Here is a 27,625-nt window from a genome sequence, read left to right as displayed (position 1 = left end):
CTCAAAACAAATATGGGTTAAAACACTCAAAAACATACTGTTAATTTATTTATACCAAAGCCACAAAGCCAAATTTAGATAAAGTAAACCCCTATTTAAATTAATATTAATTGAAATAAATAACTTCCATAACTTAAAAAATACAGTAAATAAAAAAATCTACTAAAACCCACAATATTGAGATATTTGGTTTAAAGAAATTATAATTTACATGTTGCGTTTTCTTTTCTTTCTTCTCTTTTTCTTTTGAGCCCATGTATGTAAAATGTACTGCATCTTCGCTATTCTTTTGAGTTATTATATATATAATTTGTTTATACTTCTTATACCTCAAATAAAAAAGTAAAATATCTGTTTAGCCAGAGGCAGGGGCCCTTGGACCACGTCCAGATGCTTCTCTGTACCAAAGACAAAATTCATGGTATTTGGAAGAAAGGGCAAATTAGAAGAATGCAGTTTCAAACTTTCCAGGTAACAATTAGAAAAGGTTACCACTTTCAAATTTCTTGGAGTTTGGGTGGACCAGGGGTTAACTTATAAAGAAAATATTTGCAAAACAGTTCAATTCAATTTTCAGTTCAATTAATTTTGTAAAGCCCAAAATCACACCAGCAGTTGCTTCTTATCAAGCCTTAACAAGTGTTAGTTTAACCAACAAACAGTTAGAAAAACAGACATTGGTCAATAAGAGACAGATTAATTAACCAGCATTCATAGAAGACAATCAAATTGATAACTTTGAACATCCTTTGTTTTTAGACCCTCATTCTCAGCAAGGAAAACACAAAAAAAAGAAGAAGAAAAAAGAGCAGAGTGCTCCGTTTGGATGATATGGCACTGTGATACTCTTGTAGATAGGATGGGGCCATCCCCTTTATGGCTTTATATGTCAGGAGGGGGACTTTAAATTTCTAAACTTGTACTTGATGTAATTCTTGAGATAATCGGAGGGGGGCGATACTTCGCCGCTACACTTCTAGTCTGTCGGAAGTCAAGAGGAAGAAGAAAAAGGCGAAGAAGCAGAAGAAGGCTCGGGCAACTGGTTCCCCGCCGTGTCTGTCTGTGCTCTGCTGTCCTCCCTGTACCTCGGGGTCATATATGTCCGCGCTCCCTCCATCTTGCTGCGGGCCGAGACAAAGAGGAGCCCCGCAGACGGCCGCCACTGACCGGGGCATCTCAGGGTAAGCTAACTGGAGCTAAGAGCTAATGCCGAGGGAATGCTACAAGGTGTCAGGCTGGTGTAATGGCTCTAGTCCATCGTAGGTGCATGCCACGGGTACGTCCGCTGTGGTTGTGGACGTCCCAGTGAAGGTGTTTAGTGAAGCAGCTCCAGGGTGAAGTGTAAGGTCCATGAGGGCTGAATGCACAGGATCAGTCCCGCTGTGGGGATGCTGCTCTCGCCTGGATGCAATGGTCTTGTCGATGTCATTGCATTAACATTTAAAAGCTTTAAGCCATGTTGTTACCTCCTGAACTCCTCCGGAGTTGTGTTTTGTTTCATTCACACATTTGAGTAATCCTTCACATTAATATTTTGTACTTGTTTTACTTATTCGTTGAAACATTGTGCTTCATTTAAATTAAGGTCAAATGAACTTGTTAAAATGTATGGACAGGCCTGTAAAACATTTCTGTATGGATACCACCATACAATGACTAAATGAGTTGAGAGAGAGCGGGGGTGTAGTCATACTTTTTCCCTTCTGTAGACCATCTCTGGAACCAAAAACAACAAAAAACCTAAAATGTACTCTGCCAGTCAAAAGTTTGGGCTACTTTCTACATTGTAGATCTCTACTGAAGTCATCCAATATTTGTAGGATAAAAACATTAAATACCTCCAAATATGTGTTATATTATAGATTTATATTCTTCAGCCACCCTTTGCTTTGACAGCTCTACAAACTCTTGCCTTTCTCTCAGTGAGCTTCATTATGAGTCACCAGAAATTGTTTTCATTCCACAGGTTTGACTTGTCATGATTCATTAGTGGAATGCAAGGAGTGTAAAGCAGTGATCAAAGCAAGGGGTGGTTATTTAAGACAATTGGAATCAACTTTTGATTTTTATGAATAATTTTTATACAATGACTGAAAATTTGACAGAAACGTCTATAGTCCTGGCTGCTGTCATCCGATAGAAGAGCCATTGTGACAAGATGCTGTTAGGCTCTTTCACTGCTTCCAAAAGTTTGGTTTTAGAGCTGGAGCTCTTGACATAATAAAGAATGGTTACAAACAGCATTTGAATTATTGTAGTGCAACAACACTCACAGTTACACATTCATAGGCTTGCATTTACTTGAGGATATAGGGCCTAAATCTCCAACTACACACCAACCACCAGCACTTTGAGTCAGATGCAATGTGTTGTTTTAAGGGGTTTTAAAGGATTCCCTCTCTGCCTTCATCTGGCACCAATATTGGGCAGTTACTTTGGTTACTTTGAAATTGTAATACCTTAGTCTGTTGCAGTGCTAAAAATGTAAAGTTATGTAAAGGTACACTTTATGATGGATTGGGTTTGGGTTTAGCCCCAAGTTCGCTCTTCGATCTGATGCATAATGAAGTTGCAGAATGGTGGAGTGGTGCACAATGGAACATTTTGATTTGATTGGGCAGAGATTGCAGAGCAGAAGACAGCTTAGTTTATCCATTTTATTTAGGCTTCCTTACAGACAATGGGAAAGACAGAACATTGACTGTGACACTCATAGCATCACGCATGAAGTGAGCACTTGTTCGCCAAACTGCCACAGTGACAACTTTGGACTTGTCTGTCCAACTTTCCTGTAAACTAAAAGATGCTTTATGAGCTTCTTAATTTTTTAACCAAATTATTTGTTTTTTGTTATATTCTGAAGCTTTTCAGACAAGGTGTAAGGAATAGTTCAGAAAAAGCTTCAGAGAATTTTCAGACAGTATGAAATTCCAGCCTATTTCAAACCTACAAACACTTTAAACTGGTTCACCCAAAGAACAAAACTTCGATCCATAAACAAAGCAATGTGATCTACTCCATTTAGTGTAGTGAAGAGTGCAGTGAGTGTTACATTGGAGAAACTAAACAACAACTCCATAAGAGCCAACACTATCGTGAGAGCTCCTCTGGCCGTACATCTCCATCTCAAAGCCTAACCACTAATCACCCCTTTGAAGATAGTGAGGTTCAGATCTTAGAGGGGAGTTAAAGAAGCAATTTTTGTTAGGAAAGAGAATCTTTCCTTGAAAAAAATGGGAGCCTTAGACATCATCTTTCCCCCATTTATAACTCCATCCTCAGACCCAAAGGAAACAAAGAGAACAATAGCGCTAGTCAGGTTGCCAATAGGTGTGAAAGCATCCATTAAGAGTTGAATGAATATGCTAAGCATGACTCAGGCACAGGGCTCACTTAGTGCAGCTCAGTAGACCTAGCCTAGATACAGAAACTGTAAACAATAGTTGTTTCCAGTTTCAGTGTAGTTAGCTCCTCCCTTCAGATACATATAAAGCAGTGTCCACCAGCAATCTGACCAGAACTGAAGAAGCGGCTTGGATGAGCAGCGAAACGCCTTTGCAACAACTTTTTGCCCAGTTGACAGATTTTGTTTTTGGCATTTAAGATGGATCATACCTGGATGACTGAGGGATTACACAGACATTTTCTATAATAAATGATATTTTTAGTTTTTGCATATTTTATTACATGTCATTCACTGTGAAGTGTTATTAATTTAATGCTATTGTGAATTTGAGCTGATTAAGTAAGCTGATCAGTTCTCAGTTTTATGTTTTAATGGCTGGGCCCTGTCATATTATGTAATTCATCACCAAGTTTTTAAAATACAAATAATGTTAATGTGTAACATTAGACCTGGTGACAGTGTTTTCAGTGCTGTGGCTAAATCATAAAAAAAATAAATAAATATAAAAAAAAATAAATATATATATATATATATATATATACATACAAATCCAACCATGGAGATCCTTCTTTCCGAGATCTCTGATAGACGTATGTATATGTGTGTGTGTGTATGTATATATATATATATATATATATATATATATGTATATATATATATATGTGTATATATATATATATATATATATATATATATACACATATACATATATACACGTCTATCAGACGTGAAACAAGGATATATATATATATATATATATATATATATATATATATATACACACGTCTATCAGAGATCTCGGAAAGAAGGATCTCCATGGTTGGAAACTGCCTGTGGTGGTCCAACAGGTCTTGTTTCATAGTTGTGACCATGTTTTTTATCCCCACCGCAGTGTTCATGCAGAGATACCTTGCAAAGATGGCTTGTTGACGTACCTCACGTGCTCTCTTTCCTGTCGGACCACGTGACAGCTCTAACCAATCAGCAGCAGATATAAAGCAATGCCAAATGAGAATCACCACAAAATCTGACCTTTGGGAAAGCTGTAGGTGTCCTGTCAGCCGAACACGAGCAGTTCGTGATTACAATTCGCTCTATGACAAAAATCCTTTCTGGGTAGGTGGAATTTATTCATTGTAGTACGAGTGAGTGGCCACTAATCCAACTCAAGACAGCTCTAAGCAGCAATACCCTATCGAGTTATTTTAATAGATCCATGTATGAGCTTCCTTACACTTTCTGCACCACTTTATTCTGAAGATTTGAGATATATTTTTTACCTTTACTTGGACAAACCACAATGGATAACATGCTGGGCTCCACACAGACACACATACGTTCGCTCAGCATGGGCAACTGTGGCCAAAAATATTTGAAAAACTGGTTAATCATGACATCCCTAAATGCTAGGTGTGATCTTCTGGAGCCCTGCCCACGCAAAGAAAAACAAACTGGCATGTGGTCAGTGGATCATAACTTGAGGGAACCAGAAATTATCCAGTGTGCCTTGGCACTAACCCTGTACCGCTTAAGACTTGGCAAGTCATGACATAGCACTTTGTAAGTCTGCCGCAGATTAAGGTAACCTCCAGAGCGGGCTGTGACTGACACTCAATTACCAACCTAAACATAGTCAGTAGGGATGGGACAAGATTTCGTGCGATAAGATCAGGTGTAACAAGATCTTCGCACGTGACGAAAATTACCTCTTGTTTTTTCGGTTGTTTTTTCCCTCATTGTGTTTACATTTGGATTGGACAAAAAGAGGTTAAGTGGTGGCAAGTTACATTTTTTGTGTAGATCCAAAAAACTGTGGTACAAGCACAGCAAAAATATTAAATAAAGTAAGTCACACCTGATTTTACGAAACTTGTGAACTGAATCACACAATTGATGTATTATAAACTATGTCAAACTTTTGAGATTATGTCCACACTTCTTGTGTCTCTCGTGTCTTGTCTTGTTTTGTGGAAATGGTCTCTTCCCACCTCTATTAGTCAGACCTAAGATGGAACCAGTGCCACCTCTTTGCCAGTGCTGATGCCGCCATTGATTTCAGAGATCATTCCCCAACTCAACATTGTAAACAGACTCATTCTTTACCTACAGCAAGCAAGAAGAGGATCTAATTTGTAACATCAAACAATATTGTAGTGTAATATTGGTGAAAATATATGTTTTGAATTAAACATTTATTACAAACCAACACATTTAAAATTCTATCACATGCATATGTGTGGTTAAGCCAATCCTCATATTAAAATATATAACAGGTTATTTCATGATAGTTATGTCATTTATCTGGTCTCCTCACCAGTCACATATAAAATATGAGGCTTAGTGTCACTGTTTACCTGAACCACACAAGCTCTGAAAGTTGGTTAGCTCCAGCTCAGATGCCACTTGAGATCTAAAATAAAACACCAATAGGTTTACAAAGTCAACATTGACTTTGGCTTAGGCCTTACATAATACAGTCATTGGGTTGTTACCAGCCAACACCCTCTTTCTTATTCACAATATTTGAGAGGGGAGCTAATTAGAGGCACTACCCTGTCTGAAGCGCTGTTACTAAAGTTATGGGATGGGTGATCGCTTCTAATATTAGTATTGGCCGATGTCGGAGGGTTTTCGCAGATATCGGTAGTCAGTTAAATTTAATTAAGATTGTTATTGTTCTCAGTCTGTTCAAAAGGACAAATCTGATACACTAATAAAAATATGGAAATGGAAGAAAGCAAGTTGGCTAAAAATATAGCTATATGTTTACACAAACTCAACTCATTCTTTTATATCCCAGATGAATACATTTGTTATTACTTTTATAAAAGTGAAAAGGTAATTTGTGATCTTTACTTCAGTTTAAGATAAATTTGTTGACCTTGCTATGGATTTCTATATCAGTACAGCAGCAAACCAAATATTGGATATTGGTATCAGACCATCCGTAGAATGGCACTCAGAAAGACCAAGGCTTATCTTCACCGTGTGCTTAGACAGTCTAATGATGGGAAGTGTCATGAGATTATAGTGTACACTCAAAACATCTGTCACGAGGAATCTATAATTATGACTTTTGTCCCTTAGGTCATCAGCCAGTAGGCAGTCACAGGTGGTCTAAAGCGCCCCGGGACAGGTACGAGCCAGTGGGACCTTCTCACTGGTAGAGGAACTAGCAGCTCTGTGGACTAAGGTAATGTAAGGATTTGATCTTATTTTGCTCTGTTGTGAACATTCAAACACATTTTTGTGATTATAACTGGATTTGAAATATATTTTTGTTATGATTACCCCAAATAAGCTATTTCAAATGACAATTATTGATAAATTGGTAGCTATGGATATAAAAAATACATAAAGATTTATAATAAATAAACAGAATAAACCTTTTTTTTTTGTTGTAATAAACAGTGCAATATGTAACTTTTCTAGTGGAGGGTATGCCACCTGCTTGTCTCTGTCCTGGAGATATTATTTCTTTGCTGGGATTGTTCCACAGTATGGCATTAAGTGTATATGTCTTGCATTTAATTACAGGTGTGTTTTTATTGCTTACTGTGAGTAAGGTTTGCTTCCCCACAGGTCTAATTTGTAACTTGGCCTGGTGATGCAACTTGCTTGCCTGCTTGGAGATTTACATGTGTAATGCCATACTGTGGAATGTCCCAAGCATTCTTATAAAAAGTGATATGTATTTTGTAGTAATTTGAAGTGAATACATATTCCTGCACTCACTAGTTGGTCTAGTTTAGGGGTTAGCAACCTGTGGCTCCTTCATCCTTATACTGTGGCTCTGCATGGCTTAGGAAAATAAATTAAAAATTATATGCATTTAATTGAAGTCTATTTTATTTGTGTTAGTTTTTTTTTTTTTAATTGTAGATCTAAATTGGAAGATTATTGTGATCTTGAAATATTAAAATAAAATAATATTTTATTTTTCTTCACTTAAAATAAGCGTCACAGTTGTGGAAGCTGGTATACGCTGTGCGTTTATCGCAATACATTTCCAAAATAAACACACAGCCTTTGCTGAAAAATATGTGGAAGGAGAAAAGGGAAAAAAAGTTGTTTTGGAACTGATACGGAAGGCTGATCTGAGGAAAAATCAATTCAAGAATTGGATTAAGTCTAGAAATTCAACTATATATGCAAGTTTTGTGGCCGCTCAGGAAAGAGTCAGGCATGGGAAGCTGTTCACAGACGGAAAAAATATGAAAGAGTCATTCATTAAGATTTCAGAACACCCATTTGTGGACTTTAAAAACAAGAGTGAAATTGTGCAGAAAATCAGATGTGTATGTGAGCAGCTTTTCTCCACAAAGAACTATATTAAAAACAAACACCGCTCACGCCTCACAGACGACAGCTCACAGTCCTGCGTAAAGATGGAAGTGATTTCAAGGAGAAGCCCCATTAACCAGGTGAAAAAAAATATTTATGCAGATGTTTTGCAAATATTTATTTTTCATTGTTTAGTGACATAGTGTATAAAATATATACAGTGTTATCTTAATTTTAGATGTCAAAAAGTATTTGTGGCTCCCAGTGTTTTCTTTTCTGTGGAAACCGGGTCCAAATGGCTCTTTTGGTTTTAAAGGTTGCTGACTCCTGGTCTAGTTGCTAGTTGTTAAAGTGTTCAACCCTGAAAATTACAGTTCAACCTCTTTATACCTATTTCTATGTCTGAATTTGTTTGTATTTAGATTGGTTACAGTCGCTGTAAGTGTAGTCCCATGACTAGGAATACCAATACCAATATTGGGTATCAGTCAATACCAGGTGCCGGTACTCGTACTTGTCAATGTGCAGCCGATACCAAGAGTCGGTACCACTATAACTGTGCCACATCTTAATTTGATGCTTGCTGCTTGCCTCTGAATCAGTGTACACTGAGCAGTGAGGAGTCGACCATAAAGAGGCACATTAACTGTTCTGTACATTAAGCTCAGGTTTAATCATAATGTGACTGTCATATGAACTATGAAGGTACTTGGGACTCTTAAACGTTTTTTAGTTCACAAAGGATATCAGAGCAGAGCTTTTGTTTACATAGTACCAGGCTAACATGCCTAAGTGGTTCTGGCGATTCTTTGCTTATGCTTGTATTTTGACTTATTGCAATTGACAAACAAGTCTACCAAGTGAAAAGAGTGGATTCAGAACTTTTAAATATTACATATATTGGAAATGTATCCAAATACAGTGATTTTAATACAAAGTATTCCAGCTATGCCATTTCTATTCTCCTATTCATTATTTCATTATATACTTAATAATTTAATTGGAGAATAATGATAAGAATAATAGATAATAAATAATTGTAATAATAATAATTATTAAAAACAACTACTGCTACTACTATTACTACTATTACTGCTATCATCAGTAATGTAAATACCGGTAGTATATAATAAGGTAAATAATGAATTGGATATAATAATAAATATTATTGGTATTGTTACTCTTTGTCAGCAAGTACTCAAAATGAAGTACTCAAAATGAAGTACTCAAAATGAAGTACTCAAAATGAAGTACTCAAAATGAAGTACTCAAAATGAAGTACTCAAAATGAAGTACTCAAAATGAAGTACTCAAAATGAAGTACTCAAAATGAAGTACTCAAAATGAAGTACTCAAAATGAAGTACTCAAAATGAAGTACTCAAAATGAAGTACTCAAAATGAAGTACTCAAAATGAAGTACTCAAAATGAAGTACTCAAAATGAAGTACTCAAAATGAAGTACTCAAAATGAAGTACTCAAAATGAAGTACTCATACTCCTTTTGGTAGTGGTGATTGACTACACATGAACTAAACTTTAAAGCATCTTGCACCCCTTTCTTTTCCCACAATAAACTCGGCTACTGAAAATGTGGCATTGCATTAGTGGAAGGTGGTAAACACTGACGCCTGCCATTTAGGTTTGGTGTTTGATTTTCAACAAAAAGGTGAGAGCGACTGACTGAAAAACAGTTGGCCAATGCTAGCTTGTGACTGTAATGCTTTTTTTTTTTGAGAGGGACTTGTTTTAACAGTACAAAATCAGCTCACCTGTTGCAATTCCAATTCTAAGTCTGTTCTTTTTGGTCAGATTGTGTTAAAATATTGCTCAGATTAAAGTCTTAAGTCTCTGTAGCTGATGTCATCAACATTCCCTGGAGGTATAATGCTGACTGTAGACACAGGCGCTTTGATGTGAGCTCAGCCTGCCCAGGAGTTAATACAGGAGTAAATCTGACCTGCTATTATGACACTATGACACTATGTCGTAGGTGTCAGGAGTCTCGTTTATAAAGCATTCATATGTACAAAAACTTGACTTTTGACTATAAGTTTGTGATCTATAAATGATAACTAAACATGAAAATGAGCAATCCAGTCCAAAAAATCCAAATTTTACTCATCAGGTCTTTCAGAGATGAGAGGGAAGGAGAGCTGAGCACAGAGACAAGAAGTGAGCATGTTTGTGGATGTTTATGTGAAATTCTTACCAAAAGTACATACAGACATAAACACAGTTTTCTAAATGAGACCCCAATTGCCTCATTTATGCCTCCTCCATACCAACAAATCAAGTGAGAAATGTGCTTACACAGCTTGTCACTTCAAAGTTAGTATTTATAAAAAACAATGTGAAACATTGAGCACCTCCATGCAAAGTTTGGAGCTGGTGTATGTGGTGCGCACTTTTCAGAGACATGGCTCAGAGGCGACGAGAGTAGAGAGGAGCTGATGTTTTAAATAAATTAATATATATATATATATAATTTTTTTTTTTTATTTAAATTTACTGCCCAGTGCCAACGGTTAGTTTAAGAGACCTGTGTGTTACATTTAGTGCAGTTATCTCTTCGTATTAAAGTGTTAATATAAAGCTTTGTGTGTATGTTCTAGGCAGCAAATCGACCAAAACAAAATATCAGCCTGAGCTGGAGATTCATGGTCAATGGCCAATACACTAAATAGTCCAAATATCGGCCCAATATATCAGTCAATCTATAGTGAGCACCAAGGAGCCTACACCAGTGTTTACGTCCACTCATAGACCTCATCAAAAGTGCCGTCTTTGCCCCTGTGGGACAGGGGCAATTATCAGCATTTGAAAGAACATACAGTAAGTCCACTTATTGCTGAACTGGACAATATGAAAAAAATATACATTCAATAATCATTTATTTTTAATCAAAACAAATTTCTTCTTCCAAAGATGCTCATAATTGGTGATGAGAAATGACTGAATCTTGATCGTAATCCTAAAATTACATGAAATACCTTCAGCTACCGGCTACTAAATTACTTTGACATTTCATTGACTAAATGTAAAAATCTTTGAGTAAAACTTAATTTGAGCTAAACTGAAAATAGATTTAGTGGAAAGAGTTTAGTAAATGACAGTTTGTTGTTAAATGGGCCTACCCTGAGATGTTGCATAAAGAGAATCCTGACTGTGATGTGTCTGATGTTGGACTTCCACTGTCACATTCCTCTGTTGGGCTTGTCATTGCTGTCTTATAAAATACACTTTACATTGGGGCTGAGCGGTTTTGCCTGAAAATAAAAATGTTCAACAATGTTTAAATTTTTTTTATTTGAATTTTTTTATTTATATATATATATATATATATATATATATATATATATATATATATATATATATATTTTTTTTTTTTTTTTTTTTTTCACTCTACTAAAATATTCTGCAAACTACAGAAAATTATAAAAAACTGAAAGATGTGTTCAAGTGCAAGCAAATAAAAAGTAAGCTCCTTTTAACTAAAAGCAGCTAAAGGATGTGAAGTTACTTCAACATTGTATTGAGAAGTGATGATATTTAACTCATGAAATGAAACTAACCATAACAGTGTTGTGGTTACATTAAACTTGTACCTGATGTGGGTGAAAAGACGTGATTTACACTTTCACAACATTTAATGTGCCATAACTGATTTCAGAGTCTGCTCTGGCCCTGTGCCACACTCTTCTGATTTTTTATTCTGAGAGTTAAACTCACACAAAGACCACATCACTCAGGGTGCGCTCACACTAGCCCAATTGAACAGACCTCCCCTAAAGCTTGGCATGTGCAGATATAGGATGAGAGGAAAGAGTGAACGAACTCTGCTCCAGAACTCATGGTGAATCAGCGCTCACCTTCAGTACGGACTGTGGGTAGAGACAGAAGTTTTGAAACCTCATCTTCTGTTTGGGTCGCTCCTCCACCCTGTTGTTTGATCCATAAACTTGCAACAGGACTCGTATCTGGCTCACTCTTTAAGTGACATTTCATGCCACTGGACTTATTTTCTCTGCTAAAGTGATAGCCCTGCCGCTCGACATATAAACAAAATTGCTGTGATGACGTCACCGGGCCGTGGGTCGGTTCAGTTGTGCAGGTGTTAGTGCGGGCCATAGGACACTGTATTTCCAACGCAAGAAAGGGGAAAATAAAATTGAATTTTCTTCCAGACAAATCAATTTGACCTTAAAATTTGATCAAACGATTTTCTGCCCAGCCCTACTTAACATGTGCTCTAAACCATCACATCAAGCTGGACTCTGATTTAAGTAACTAATTAATCAATGATATAATATCCCATGACTGTATTTCGTTAAACCTGATTTATTATGTAAAATCAAGGGACGGTGTGTCACCTTTAGCAGCCTTGCTCCAGATTGGCTCTTTTGTTGCTATGATACTCGTGGTCAGAATTCCGAATATGGAACTTGGCTCTAAATTTGTCCCTATAACTGCTATAGCCTTGATTGACTTAATTTGACTGAAGCCAAATGCTATGGGTGACGTCTCACTCCCTTAGTCCACTTCTTTATACAGCCAATGTTCAGGATCATACACATAAGATTAAAACATGTTTTTATTTTTTGAAAGATGGCTACGGGACAAGTCATTTATGTGCTGCTTGCTATGGTGAAATGCCACAATGAAGAGACAGGGCCTCAGCTTAGTTGTACAGTTTTGAACACATGTCAATGTTATATAACAAAAGAAAATTCAATCCCCTCAACTGGACAAAAGTTTGAGTGAAGACGTTTACCCAGAAAGTGTAAGGGACAGTTATAGTTTAATACTAACTACCCCAAAAAGCATGTCTTCTTTTAATATTATTTAATTACAGGACAAATATCAGATATCTTGCCTGAAATCCAGAATATTCTCTTTTTCGTACTCTACTAAACTGTAGGGTGGTCACCGATGAATCTCTCCATTTTCAGAACGACATGATGGACGGGTGGATTAGCCAATCAGGGACACGTATGCCCTGCCTGTATCAAAGTAAATATGGCTGCTTACAAGAAAGAAAAAAAAAAGAAAAAATGCAGAATCAATGAGCAAAGTACTAAACTGATTATCTGAGGTGAGAGAAGAAGTTTGATTTTGTTTGTAAATGATGATGAAATGATGCTGCTTCATTTCTCATTGAAAAAATTGTAATCTGATTGCACTATCACATTTGGTTGGGTTGGAGATGTAACGGAGGACGTGGGGACAGATTGATATCTTTGTATAAATTAAATACAGAAACATCATTTTAGATATTCCAGGCAATCAGATATGGGTACTGGCAAAAAAAATCAATGTCCCTAGTTCCTTTCCTATTTGAAATGCTCACTATGCCCCTTGATCCTTCTTCCACAGTTGTGTGTTCTGGAGTAGAAGCCATGCTGATGTGTTCCTGTGGCAGTGGGTGCAGTGTTGCCCTCTGGTGGACCGTGGCTGTAATGCTGTTGGGGGAGCTCCACGCAGACACCTCCCAAACACAGGTGCTCCAAGACCTGCTGACTCGCTATGGGGAGAATGGCACCATCTCAGTCCCTCAACTGCGCGCCCTGCTGGCCCTGCTGAGCCAAGGCCCAGAGCAGGATCCCACCCCGGCCACACAGGCACCGTCCAACAGCTCCAGGGTAAGGCTTCATTCATAAATAACAGACATGTCCCATCTCTAATACTGTGTTTTGTAGTAGAGATAGACCAATGTTTTTACGATTGTTAAGAATCAAGAACAGCCGATGGATGATAAGCTCTGCCGATATTTTAGTGCCATTATGTAGGGCTGATTTGTAGTATTTTCCCAAAAAGTATATTTGAAATGACTACTAACAGAAAATAGTGTCTTTACTTTTTACTGCTCTGTATAACTATAGTTAAAACCAGAAGTTTACATACACTAAATAAAAAACACTGACTTTTTTTTCTCACTGTCTGACATGAAATTTAGGTCAGTTAGGATTACCAAAATGATTTCTATTTGTGAAATGCCAGAATAACGAGAAGGATTTTTTTGAGGGAATTTTCTTAAAAGTCAAATAATTGCATACTTTTCATTAGTATTTGGTACCATTGCCTTTTAACTGTGTGACTTGAGTCAAGCACTTTGGATATCCTTCTACAAGTGTCTCACAATAGTTGGCAGGAATTTTAGCCCATTCCTTCTGGCAGAACTCGTGTAACTGAGCCAAGTTTGTAGGCCGCCCTGCTCACACTTACGTTTTTAGGTCTCCCTATAAATTTTCAATAGGAGTGAGATCACGGTTTTGCGATGGCCACTCCAAAACATTGACTTTGTTATCTATAAGCCATTTTGCAACCAGTTTGGCAGTATGCTTTGGGTCATTGTCCATTTGGAAGACCCATTTATGCCCAAGCTTCAACTTCCTGGCTGATGTCTTGAGATGTTGCTTCAATATTTGCACATAATGTTCTTTCCTCATGATGCCATCTATTTTGTGAAGTGAACCAGTCCCTCCTCCAACCCCACAAAATGATTCTGCCACCCTCATATTTCACTCTTGGAATGGTGTTCTCCGGCTTGCAAGCTTCAAAGCACCAAAGCACGTTCATCTCCATCTCCTTCCTGAGTGATATGATGGTATTCCCACAGTGTTTATGCTTGCGTATAATTATTTGAACAGATGAATGTGGCACCTTCAGGCATCTGGAAATTGCACCCAAGGATGAACCAGATTTGTTCAAGTATCATAACCAATCCCAGCAACTATCAGATGTTCTTCAGACATTGTTTCTTTTTGATGCAGTTTTATTCTTGAAGAATGTCCTGCACACTCAGTCTCTAAACCTCAGCACTAACCTTTTTTTATCATTATCACAAGCAAATTCCAAAAAGACTCAAGTTCATGCGACCTTATTTATCAGAGTTTTACTCCAGTTCAGTGGCAGATGAAAAATAAAAGCTGACAATTATAGGAAGTAGCGCTGAGTTCAAAAATGGAGTCCTTCCAAGTCATCAAAACAGAAAGTTCCGTCCAAAATCCAGAAACCATTTATGCACAAGGAACACAATTTGCACCTGTTTTTCAAAATAAATGTAAATGTGCATGTATTCCAACCAGCGCCAATCACTCACTTACACATCATTTCATCCTTGGCAAGATGGTAATGTTTCTTGCCTAAAGACACAACAATAGAAGAGTAACAAAAACTATGTCTATACTTTTGTTATAGAATTCTGCCGGAAATTCATCTATCTAGCTATCTATCAGGACTTTACTTGTACTAATAGCCTTTCTCACTTCAACTTGAATTAAAGGATATATTTTCTTAGAGGAAAATTCTGTTGTTGCTGTAAGCACATTCCAGTCACAAGTCAACAGTGAACCCATTTGCCTACAGGGAAATATTTGATATCCTCTTTCAACTTTAACACAAATTGTTCAACTAGCAAGACATTCAGTCTTCAAATGTAAATGTTTGTTTAGTTCAACGGGGGCATTGTCAGTCAAAGCAATGACTCCTATTGTGCAATCCCCTGCAAAATTGACACGGGTTGAAAAGTATATTCCCTCTCAAAAGAATGGAAGTCTTCAAATATCATATATGATCAAATTTAGATTTGTGATACGTCTGTCATTAGACACATTAATAAACTCCCCTCCTAGCAACATATTGCCCTCTATGCTACCCACTATTGTGTTTTTTGTGTTTGCGGATGATCAGGGTAATTTTTATTTGGCACTACAATTTAAAAGGCACACTTGCAGCGTTGGGAAGTAACTGAATACATATGCACCAAAAATACGGATTCAGAAAGTACACATTTACATGAATTACTCTTTCATTTGTTGGTATTCATCCTGCTCTATTGTATTGAAACAAAGAAAACAACAGAGCTAGCCAGGATGCTAACAGGTGTGAAAGCACCTATTAAGAGCTTTGGCTCAGGCACTGTTGAATGTAGCTCAGTAGACCTAGCCTACAAACAGAAACTGTAAACAATAGCTGTTTTTGGTTTGAGTGTAGTTAGCTTCAGCCTTCAGATGGATATAAGGTAGTGTCGACCAGTAATCTGACCAGAACTGAAGAAGCGGCTTTAATGAGCAGCGAAACGTCTTCAATCCTACCACTGTTTGTCCAGTTGACAAATTTTACTGTTTGCTTTTATTATAATGCTGTTCATAATATATGCTGCCTCTTTACACTATAATTTAAATGCATCTCAATGTAAACATATTCAAGTATTCAGAATACAGTACTCTAATTGGACCATGTATGTATTATTACCAAATACATTTTAATGCAGGTATTCAGTGCTCTGTAACTAAATACATTTTGAAAGTATTTTTCAAATACTAACTAACGATCAGCATAACTGAAAGGATGCGCTGCATTTGGACAACACTTCTGATAGTTGTTTTCTTCAGTGTCTGTCCACAGACACACTGGCTGTGTTTCAGATCAGTGAGCAGGCTCACCTGGATGAACAGCATCTACAGGAGCTGTGCCCCACCATGCTGCAGCAGCTTGGAGCGGGCTCCTGTAGGGGCCTCAATGAGGAGGGGCCAAATGCTGAGATCTCCCCCAGGCCCACAGATGCAGAAGGTGAGCCCACACTTTTATCCTGCTCCAGTGCTCTGGTAATGGACGATATACCATATATAAAATATTAAATTCATTGGAACTCTCCACAATTAGTTGTTTTCAGATTCATACTTCCAGATGGAGCCAGATTTTTCTATTGAATACATGGTATTCATATAAGAAGTGTAAATTCATACATTTTGTACCTGAGCATTGCTATTAGTGACTATTTTACAATTTTACTACAAAAATCAGCATTTTATATTGAATTGTTTTTTGTTTTCTCCCCATCTGTATTAAATAGACATAGAATGTGGTGTCATCCAAATGTGCAATAGGGGGTGCAAGACCCATCATCGTGATCACTTGCAGACTAAAAAGTTCCAGGAAAAATATAACACTGACCCAACTATTGAAAAAAAACTGAAAAAAACAAACTATACACTTTTATTGCAACAGTAATTGTGAGAAAATCTTTGTAATATTGGTGAATAGAGTGCAGGCATTATCAGTCTGAAGAGCTGGCTTTTGCTGTGGACTGAGCCATGCCTCCTGTGGTCTGACCTGCTCACTCTGTCCACAGTGTGGGGCTATGCTTTCCTGAGTGTGACAGTGGTCAGCTTATTCTCTCTCACTGGAGTGTTCCTGGCCCCGCTCATGAAGACGCGCTACATGCATGTTGTGCTAACCTTTTGCATCGCTCTTGCCATTGGCACATTGTTCTCCACTGCCGTGCTGCAGATGCTGCCTGAGGTTTGAACTGTCCACACACCTCACTCTTGACCAGGGAGAGTCAGGGCTCCTCTGTGCTGGCCTGACAGCACTACGGGCTCCCCAAAGGTCCAAATAAGTGGTGCTTCTGGTGGTGGAGTCTTCTACTACTTCTACTAATTTAATGGTTTATTTTTTACAGTGCCATTACGTCAGTGCTGTGTACTGCAAATGCTTTGAGAAGACAGCATTTCTCATTAAAGCTACCATACATTAAAGCCCCTGTTATATTCTCACTTTTCACCTCTAGATGCTATCTATGTTAGTTTTGTCTGAAGGTCAGAAGGCGGCCAGAGAGCATAGGTAAGCCTGAACAAAGGCCTGATGAGATCAAACTCGGCATTGACAAAATCACTCATCATAATCTTCTGACATCTCCTCCAATAGTTTTCATCAAAAACACTTCAAACTTGGACAAAACATACAAAACCCACGCACAATAAAAGGTTATCAATAACTTTCTAAAGAAAATGTTCGGTGTCTTCAAGATGATTTTTCAACAAAATAAATTTTTTTTGAAAAATCATCAATCTTTCATTAACATTGTCTTATTTGAATGGACCCAATGAAGCACGTGTGCACTTTTCTGAGCTGGACGTAATGACAAGCAAATTAGTGCCCCCATCAAATTTCATTAAAAAAAAAAAAATCATAAAAGCCAATCTATTTGTCATGGACTTGTGAAAGAATTTAGAGATGCTCTTCATAATGGGGAACAATGTGAGTCCCATCATTCTAACTTTTACCGTTTCGGCATAACAAATGAAAGAAAAATAAGATCTAAATCGCAAGGAAAAAAAAAAAAAAAAAGGTCAAATGCTCTTGAAAATCAGCACAAAATTGGAGATTGACTCAAATTTAAGTTACCTAACGTTGCCAAGAACCTATGTTGCAGGATGGCTCAGTGGTGCCCTCTGGAAAATTAAAATACATTATGAGATAGGAAGGGGTGCAGCCTATTTTTTTAATTGTTGGTACATAAAACTTGGAAGGTACATAGAGTATCTTGAGGTAGCCAAAAAGTATATTATGGCCCCACCCTAAACCATACAGAAGGCTGGCCATTTTGGGTCAAACCTGAGACGTCCAAAATCTACACCTCGTATATTAACAAACTTGTCCTAGGGCTTTGATCTGATGGACTCCAAACTGAGGCAGCATAATGAGGACATATCTAAATTCTTTTAACAACCTTTGATCCCAGATAAGTGTCAGGGTGTGATCATGACAAGCTCTTAATGAAGCAGACATTTTGAAATCATAAAAATCCCTGTAACTCTTGCAAAAATTATTGGATCTGGACAAACCCAATGTAGCGTTTGTGTATAATGTTGTGTGAATTAAACTTGTAAATGCAGTATGTCGTAGACAAATGAAATTTGGTACAGACAGCCTTTGTGAGATTCTCTTAATCGATATATCATCCCTAGTATTTAGAGTGATTTAGAGTGATCTTTATGTTCCTGCATTCATCATTGTCCCGAAAAAACCTGTTTTCTCCAAACAGCTTTCTTATGTGGAAGTGCAGCAAATACACTGTGATGACTTTTTTAACTTTAGAGGTAAACAAATGACTATACACAGTTGGCTGAAACAGGAATCATATTTTTGCAAGGAAAAGTCTTCTATGATTTCTGCCTGTCTCACTCCACATTTCAAATTTCTGACTTGTGATTAAGACGGTGGAGATGTGCTGATGCTGTCTGCTCTGTGTCTAATCAGTGTGGGGCTATGGGATCCTGTGTGTGACCCTCATCTCTTTGTGCTCGCTGGTGGGGGCCAGCGTGGTGCCTTTCATGAAGAAAACCTTTTACAAACGCCTGCTGCTCTACTTTATCGCCCTGGCTATTGGCACACTCTACTCCAACGCCCTGTTTCAGCTCATCCCAGAGGTAGTGTGCCTGCCTGGGCCTCTCTCCCCTCACACCATTGTAGGTCCTTGGTGTAAGACTATAAACTGACAAAAAGTTAGGTCCTGTTAGGGACGGTCTTATATAGATTTTTTTGAACTGATATTTGTCTTGCTGTTGTGGCCAATAACTGATGTTTCCTGATTTTGATATTAAGCAATTTTATAATGCATATGACAAAATTTATGTCAGCTTATACTGAAGTTTACAAATCAACCTCTTGGTTTAGCAAAAATAATAATGAAATGTATTTATCTGGCATAGATTCATATTTCCATTCATTAGTCTATTCAAAAAGACAAATCTGATGCAATGGGAAAACTGGGAATGACACATGCCCTGAGAGGCCTAGGACCTCATTGTTGTGGGTGAGATACAGCCACTCATTCATCGGGCCGCCATGCTTAAAAATAGAAATTCCTATGAGTAAAGAAAACCCCACATTACAATTAATATTTGAAATGCAATGTAAGTCATTTTAAGTGTAGATTAAAATGTCACAACACACTCCTTTCCCTCATGCTTTTTGTGCTTTACAAAAACAAATATGGATATATGAGTGACAGTGTTTCTTTGTCCAGGCCTTTGGTTTTGACCCAATGGTGGACTTCTATGTGTCCAAGTCAGCCGTGGTGTTTGCAGGCTTCTACCTGTTCTTCTTCACTGAGAAGGTTCTGAAAGTGCTGCTCAAACCAAAAGCTGGGGTGAGTCCACCATCGATGCTTCCATGTTGATTCATTTAGGGGTACCTTTTATCAAGTAAAGCTCAATAAAGCTGATTTCTTCTAGTGTAGTGTGAAAATGTCAGGAGACATTTAATGCCATGGTTTAAATATGTCACCACAATCTGAGGCCTGATATTTGAGATAATTGTTGTATATACACTGACTCCGTTTCTCAGCTCTTTGGTATGATGTGGGTCCACAGTGTTCCTGTGGTTGTTACTCAGAAGTTAACAAACAAATACTAACTAGTCTTGAACGTTGTGTCTGTCAGAGCCCCAGACATGACCATTACCCAGCAGCTGAGCACTACTCGGAGCCCGGCAGTGAACTGGAGGAGGGTGACAAGGAGAAGCTGCGGCAGAACGGTGAAGTCAACAGTTCTGCTTTGGAGCCAGGAGAGGGCGCCCTCATGCTCTGCCCCACACAGACACCACAGGTGAGTCTTCAAAGGTGATGTCAATCAGGAGGGAGTTTGCTGAGGTTGAGGTGGGGAATGGTACAGTGTAAGAAATTATGGAGATGGTTTCTGGTGCAAGAATACATTTTTAAGAGTTTGGGATGGGTTCTGGGGTGCAAAGTTGTTTTTTATTTAATACAGTAGTCTCAATTATTTTGTTTATTTGTACAGTAATGATAATAGGGAGGAAAGAATTGCACATGATAACTGTATTTTAAATTCCTTCAAATTAATCCATTTAAGAAAATGGGGATGTCACAATAAATGTAGTTTGTGTCTTTTAATATTTAGAATGATTGTAAAATGTAACTTTTTTTTGGTAATTGACAGTATTCATGCTGTTTTAGGCTGCATTACTATAAACAATAGACATTGTCTTCCATAGCTCTGTTGACCTGTGTTTTTGCAGGACACGCAGCGTTCCGACAGTGGGCTGTGCTCTAAGGGCCGCGGCTGTTACCGGCTCAAGGGGGCCACATACTCGGACATTGGCACACTGGCCTGGATGATCACCCTGAGTGATGGCTTGCACAACTTCATTGACGGCCTGGCCATCGGAGCCTCCTTCACAGCGTCTGTGTTCCAGGGCATCAGCACTTCTGTGGCCATTCTGTGTGAGGAGTTCCCTCATGAGCTGGGTGAGCACCTTAGCCGGGTGTACAGATGGGCCATTGCCCAGAACCATTTTCTAGCAAAAACAGCAGTGATGCTTGCTCTGATTTACTCTCTAATTAGTTTTGTATTGATAAAAAACAAATGATTAACTCATTTATATCCCTTTTAAATTAACACATTGAAGTAATTCCTCAGTAAACTATAAATGTATAAAATCAGAGTTAAGAAGTGTGAAGCCAAAATTGTGTATGGCCAAAATTGTAAGCTGAACTAAACAATGTTTGATGTCTCATTGGAATAGCACTCACCCTCACATTTACTATTTTTGTATATTTGTAAACTATATATTTTATGATTTTATGGTCGGTGGTTTTATTGTGAAAATTGCATACTTGAACTACATCTAGCAAACAGCATTTTTTCAGAATTGCATTTTGTTGCCATCTAATATATAGACATATATTTATAAATATTAACTTTCAGTGTTATTAAATGTACAGAGCTGTATCAGAACTACAGGAGTCATATAGCTCTATCTAGTGGGTTAAGTTGGTTATGTCGTCTACTTTTACTCGCTGGGTTGTGCTGATTCAGAAGTGCTGATTTGACAAAATTTGACAGTGATTAATTGTGCATGACAGATCTTTTTGTGCACTACCCAATACCCACTACAATTACAATTTCACAAAAAATAGACCCAAAAGACACATTTACATAAATGATGTGAGATGTGAATATGATTTGCAAGTTTGAAATAAATCATAAGACAATACCAACAATGACATACGTAAGTACACAAATTATGGTTTTGAAAATGTCTACTAGGAAGTGGTTGAAGCTATGTCATGCTTCAATCACCCCCTAGTATCAGGTTAACGTGACATGAATAAATGCAGAAAGTTCAAGATCTTCAACTCTGGCAAATTCTCTGCTTCATTTGCAATTATCTAGTTTCAGCACTAGTTTTCATATATGCTAGTATCAGATTTTCTATACTTTTACATTTCACATTACAGATTTTTTAGGTTGGTAGTAGAGTTTTTAAATCACATTGACTGCTTGCTATAGTGTAATGCCACCATGAACAAAATATACTCATGTTGCAGTTCACCTGCAAAAGCATTACTGGTGTGTTGTGTTGCAGGGGACTTTGTGATCCTGCTGAATGCAGGCATGAGCATCCAGCAGGCACTTTTCTTTAACTTCCTGTCGGCGTGTTGCTGTTACCTGGGCATGGGCTTTGGGATCCTGGCCGGGAACAGCTTCTCTCCAAACTGGATCTTTGCTTTGGCTGGGGGCATGTTCCTCTACATCGCCTTGGCAGACATGGTGAGCTTAGATCAACAGACTTTAATGACAATTTCTTTGCAGCAGCTGGTGGCTCTGTGTGCACATTATTGATACTTTGCAGCTGATGTCATCAACATTCCCTGGGGGTGTGATGCTCACTGTAATCACTGCTCCATCTGAGGCTTGTTTTAACACAATTTCAATCAAATTGTTTTGAAATAAAAATTACGTATTTTCTGTTGTGACAGAAAAACAATGTAAAACAAAGTAAGGCTATAGTATTTTTTTAGTCTTTTAGTCAATTAATTGATCATCGGTGTCTTAGTTGGCCAAAATTTGTATTGGTTATTTAATTATTTTTAAGGTTTAACAGCAGAAAGGCATGGAGTTGGTTATTTGAAGATTTGGGAGTGAATCTCGCGTTTAATCTGCCTTTTTTAATTACTTACTTTTTAACAGTTTTAGTACTTTTTTGCAAAAAAAAAAAAAAAGTTCTGCATGAATTCCTGAACAGTTGTAGTTGTGAGTGCAGTTTAGGTCAGACATTTCGCTTGGATCATAAATACTGAAAAGTTTTTAAAGTTTTTTTGCCATGCCCCTTTGTTTAGTTGACTAACCGATTGACAGTAGATGTCTTAAATCAACCAAGAATTTCTTCAATAGAATCAAAGAAGACCAAATATTTGTGATTATCTGTAGTGACTTTGTGTGATGTGTGTTGTGGACCAGGTCATTGGCTGGAGTCTCTTATTCAAAGCTATAAAATCTAGTGACGTTCTTTGCTTCTGCTTTTAAAGGATGTATATACTCTAATTTTCTAATTATCTATGTTGTGTTGTTTCCTCATCACAAACATTCCTGGAGTTGTTTTGTTTCATTCACACACATTTAACACACAAACCCTGCATATTTAGGCTGAGTTCTTCAAACAAAAATCAATGTTCTACCTTGTGATGTCCCGTGGTAAACCAGGAAGTGTGCTTCTCTCTCTCTCTCTCTCTCGCTCTCTCTCTCTCGTGCGCTCGCTCTCTCGCTCACTCTCGCTCACTCACTCTCTACTTCTCTCTCTCGCTCACTACTTCTCTCTCGCTCGCTCTCTACCTCTCTCTACCTCTCTCTACTGTGCGTACTCCCAGTCCTTAAACCCATACACGAGGTGGTACTTGGAATGGTTTCAGATTTGAGAAAGAAGTGAAACTGAATAGTCTGAGTATAAAATGTTCTTATGGTAAATGTAATATCCTTAATAATGTGTTTAATATAATTAAAGAGAGGGTATTATGCTTTTTTCTACCATGTTATAACTTTGTTCCCTCATTAAAAACATTGAATTGGTTTTAATTGTCATCCGTACATGTTTGAGAAATTTAGTGATCTCTCCCAGGCCCTCCTTATGGTTAGTAGTACGATACTGTGCAATGCTCAGCCCACAAGCCTATGTCACCCATTCTCCATAAATATACAAAAGCTTACAAATGCAAATGTATTAGAAATGTATACATATGCTTGTATACAAGACAATACACTTCAACTTCACAAACCTGATGCGATGAGCACTAGTTTCATTAGTGGGATGTGCACTGATGGTGTGATGGCGCTCTGAAGGGGTGGCTTAATGCGGGGAGCAAAGGGAGGTGAGACTCAGAGCATCAAAAACAGAAGTGAAACTTATAAAACATGTTAATACATTTGTTTTTGGTGAATATTGCATTTTCAAAACAATAAAAGAAAACATGATCTAAATATGTTATGTGTTAGCAGTTAATACCCTATAGAAGTAAAATACCCCCTCTTTAAAATGTGAAAATATCATAGAAATAAATGACAGTAAAGGATCATTTTTCCTAAAGAACAATTTATACGTGGGTACATGGAGAGTGAAACACGGCTTAGTGGGTACTCGGTTGTGAACCACTGTATTGGAACCTTATTTTCTTTGTCAATTACTGCATTGAAAAAAAACTTGATCAATTATTTAAATGAATATCAGTTTATTAATTTTTTTCTTGTGTAAAGTTTCCAGAGATGAATGAAGTGAGTCTGGAGGAAGAGCGAGCAGGCAGTAGCAGCTTCCTCCTGACTTTTGCCATTCAGAACACTGGTCTACTCACCGGCTTCTCCATCATGCTGCTTCTCACCATGTACTCTGGCCACATCCAACTGGGCTAGCAGCAAGGACCTCTCCCCTGTGCTTCAAAGAGCCGTGTGCAGCGGGCATGCACACCAGTCCGGAGTTGGGATGTGAACACAGAAATTATTAACTACCAGTCCTCTTCAGCCACAGAAGGAGCAAGGGCATCCAAGCATCCTCAATGTTCATGATACCTGCTGTTTGTATGTTTGTTGTTTTTTTTAATGCAAAAACTTGTAAGGACCTATCTGGAGTTAAAAGAAACTGGAACTACAACATGCACTTGTTACTTGCTATTTTTATCACATGATACTATAAAAATGATACTAATTAGGTGTGGGACAAGACGTCATTTCCACAAAATGAGACAAGAGATTGAGTCCACAAGAATGAGACAAGATAAGATTTTGACATAGTTTGTAATAAATCAATTTTGCAGTTCAGTTGACAATTTTGGCCTCTTTGTTTAATATTTTTGCTGTCATCGTAGCACTGCTCTTTGGATCTTCACAGCGTCTCAAATGTAGTTCTCCACCATTTAACCCCTTTTTGTCCAATCCAAGATGTAAACACATGAAGAAAAAAACTAAAAAAAAAGTCAAGATAATTTTTCTCATGTGCGCACAATCTTGTGGCAATTTTCTCATGAAATCTTGTCCCATCTCTAATACTAATGTAACCAAATATTGCTGCTCTAATGGGCTACAGTGGTGACTCTTCACTGGACCAGTGCACTACAGTACTATTCATTCCATAGGTCATTTGTTATATTTACATGCTCAATTGCTTCTTGGTTTAAATTCAGGGATCTCATTTTGTAACTAAGTGCAATGTTTCCCTACAGAGCTCATCCTTCCAAAAGCCATGAAGAAAATGGTGTTAATATTGTTTTTTTAATGTTGGTGTTAAAGTTGAGTGTTTACTTTGACATAGGGCGATGAGCCTGTCACGATAATTACTTTATGGACCTATCATGCAATAAATAATAGTTGGGACAATAATTTTTGGGGGTCAATATTTATCGTGGGTAGTTTTTCATTGTACTAGTGGGAAAATGTGTTATTTTTCTGTACTATGATATTTGAGGAAAAAAATGTTGAATGAATAACTATGACACATTCTATGAGACATTTATAGATACAAACTAACTACAGAAATGTTTCATAACTGCCATTTATTTATTGCAGCAAATTTACTGTACATATACAATATTTTTTTGGGGAAAATCCTGCTTTAGGGTTTTTGCGTCAGTAAAACAAATTGGTTTCAGTATTATCGTGTATCATCTATATTTACTTAAGCAATATATTGCACTTCAAAATGTGTTATCGTGACAGGCCTAGCGATGTGCTGATAACAATTGTGAATCCTGTGATAATCTGCAGTTTTGATGATCTTGTCATACACAGACCCTCTTCCCCACGCTCATTCCTACCGTTGGTCATGTGAGGGAGTGACAGCTGTACAGTAAAGTTTAAACTCCATTGACAGTATAAAGAAATTAAAGATGCTTATTTTTAAACTTTTCTAGTGGAGGTTCTAACACCTGCTCTTCTCCATAGAGATGTTATTGGTTTGCCTGGAATGTTCCACAGTACGGCATTCAAGGGTCCATGTTATGTCATTTTCTGATCTATGTTATGTTTCCTCATCAAAAATGTACCTGGAGTTGTTATGTTTCATTCACACATGTTTAACATACAAATCCTGCATAATTAGTTCTTCTCTCAAATGGAAAACACACACTTTTCCAATTTGTGATGTCATGCGGCAATACAGGAAGTGATTCACTGTGTTCTTAAACTCCTTACATATTCACTATCTTCATTTGGATACTTTCAGCCCTGGAATTGGCAATCTCTACTGAACTACAGTTAAAGGTAGATGTTAACATGAAAACTACCACTACATGACATCACAAGTAGATGATAGAGATGACTAATAATAAATGATTACTCAAAAATGTGTGAAGGAAATTAAGCACAACTCAAGGTATGTTTTTAATGAGGTAACAGCATTATAATATGACTAAAAGCCCACAAGAATCAATTTTGTGTAATATAGGACATCTAAACTTTGTGCCATACTGTGTACAAGCTCAAGGTCACCATTACCTCTATAAATACAAGATTGTGTTCTACTCTATTCTGTGGAGTAGAACAAGTCAAGGCAAAGCCTGGTGAGAACTGGACTGTCCACTACAAAGCTTAAAGTGCAAAGGCTTATACATTTTTATAATTCTGACTTGGGTTTGGTGAGATAGTACCTTTGATCAATATTTATCAGAGTTTTACATCAGTTAAGTGGCAGCTTGTGAAGAAAAGTTGAGAAGAAAAGAACATAAATACAGAAAGTAGCCGTGAGTTCTAAAACAGGACATGTGTCATAAATGCTGAAAATTCCATCCAAAATGCAATTTATTCAAAATTTTAAAAACTACCGGTAAACAGAATTTGTAGTGAAATTTGTATAATGATGTTAACTATGTTTTAGTGAAATGAGTAGTCTAATCTTTCATATGCACTTTATTACAAACTGAGGTCTAGGCTCTACAATTGTAATAATATTTTGACATAGCCCCCATCCATACGTCAATGCTCCCTGGCGAAAAGTAAATTCTCATGTTTTTATTACCATTGTGCAAATTGATTTCTGTCTTGCAGTAGAAATAAGTCATTTTAATCAAACTAAATGGGACCAAAGGAGCTTTGAGAGAAAAATACAAAATCTTTTCTATGGATTTATTTTTTATTTCTAAATGTTGTTTGAGTTGATAAATGTTTTTGCATATCATTACCCTGCAGTTACAATTGCCTGTAGGAACACAAAATGAGTCATTCTAACACTTAAATGTGAAAATCCTGGGTATAAAAGCTCTTTCATACTTGCTTGCCTTCACAGTGTGGGTGACTGACAAGCACTAGCAGGTGGAGGTTTCAGGCGCCACAGCTTTGTAAATAAGTGTATACAGTTAAAGAGGGTCAATTTATAGTGCGTGACAGGATTTCTATTCTGTTGGCCCTGTTTGTGTGCCCAAAACTTATTTTGTATTATGTTATCTAATTATGGCATTTTAGAATAAATGAACGAATTAAATAAGAAATTGATTTTATAAAATATGTAGAATAGATTTTTATTTATTGATTTTTGGTGTATCTGTTCTATTACAACTTTTCAAAAAACAATCAAACAAAAAAAAAAAAACAAGCAAATAAAAAAACAAAAAAAAAAAACATGTGGCATTGTGTTACTTTTACATATGAAGAAAGATGCTCTTACTACGCCTGGGGAATATTTTTCTGTCTTTTCAAAACAAATGCAGTGGCTATTAATGTACTGATGATTAACAAGTTTCCTCTTGACTACATCAATTTATATTATATTTTATATGTTAACGGTCCTATATTGACCTAAACTGACTCTTGTGACCTTTAAGCCATGTTATTATGTTGTGTTTTGTTCCATTCATACATGTTTACGTCGT

General features: G+C 37.3%; 2 protein-coding genes across 2 annotated transcripts in view; one reads left to right on the top strand and one right to left on the bottom strand.

The window, feature by feature from the left end:
• ppil2 (peptidylprolyl isomerase (cyclophilin)-like 2) overlaps positions 1–27,625 on the bottom strand; it is a 93,944-nt gene that overhangs the window by 29,459 nt on the left and 36,860 nt on the right. The window lies entirely within an intron of this gene.
• On the top strand, positions 950–27,338 carry slc39a14 (solute carrier family 39 member 14). Its single transcript, XM_033972354.2, has 10 exons — positions 950–1,181; positions 6,494–6,599; positions 13,066–13,331; positions 16,086–16,263; positions 18,736–18,905; positions 19,505–19,627; positions 19,920–20,084; positions 20,515–20,743; positions 21,865–22,049; positions 24,027–27,338. Exons 3-10 carry the CDS (start codon positions 13,089–13,091, stop codon positions 24,177–24,179), a joined length of 1,446 nt encoding a protein of 481 aa, XP_033828245.1. The 5' UTR covers positions 950–1,181; positions 6,494–6,599; positions 13,066–13,088; the 3' UTR covers positions 24,180–27,338.

This window comes from Periophthalmus magnuspinnatus, chromosome 9 (genome assembly GCF_009829125.3).
Source record: "Periophthalmus magnuspinnatus isolate fPerMag1 chromosome 9, fPerMag1.2.pri, whole genome shotgun sequence".
NCBI lineage: Eukaryota > Metazoa > Chordata > Actinopteri > Gobiiformes > Gobiidae > Periophthalmus > Periophthalmus magnuspinnatus.
The sequence above is the reverse complement of the archived record's forward strand: the minus strand, read 5'-3'. Positions and strand labels throughout refer to the sequence as shown.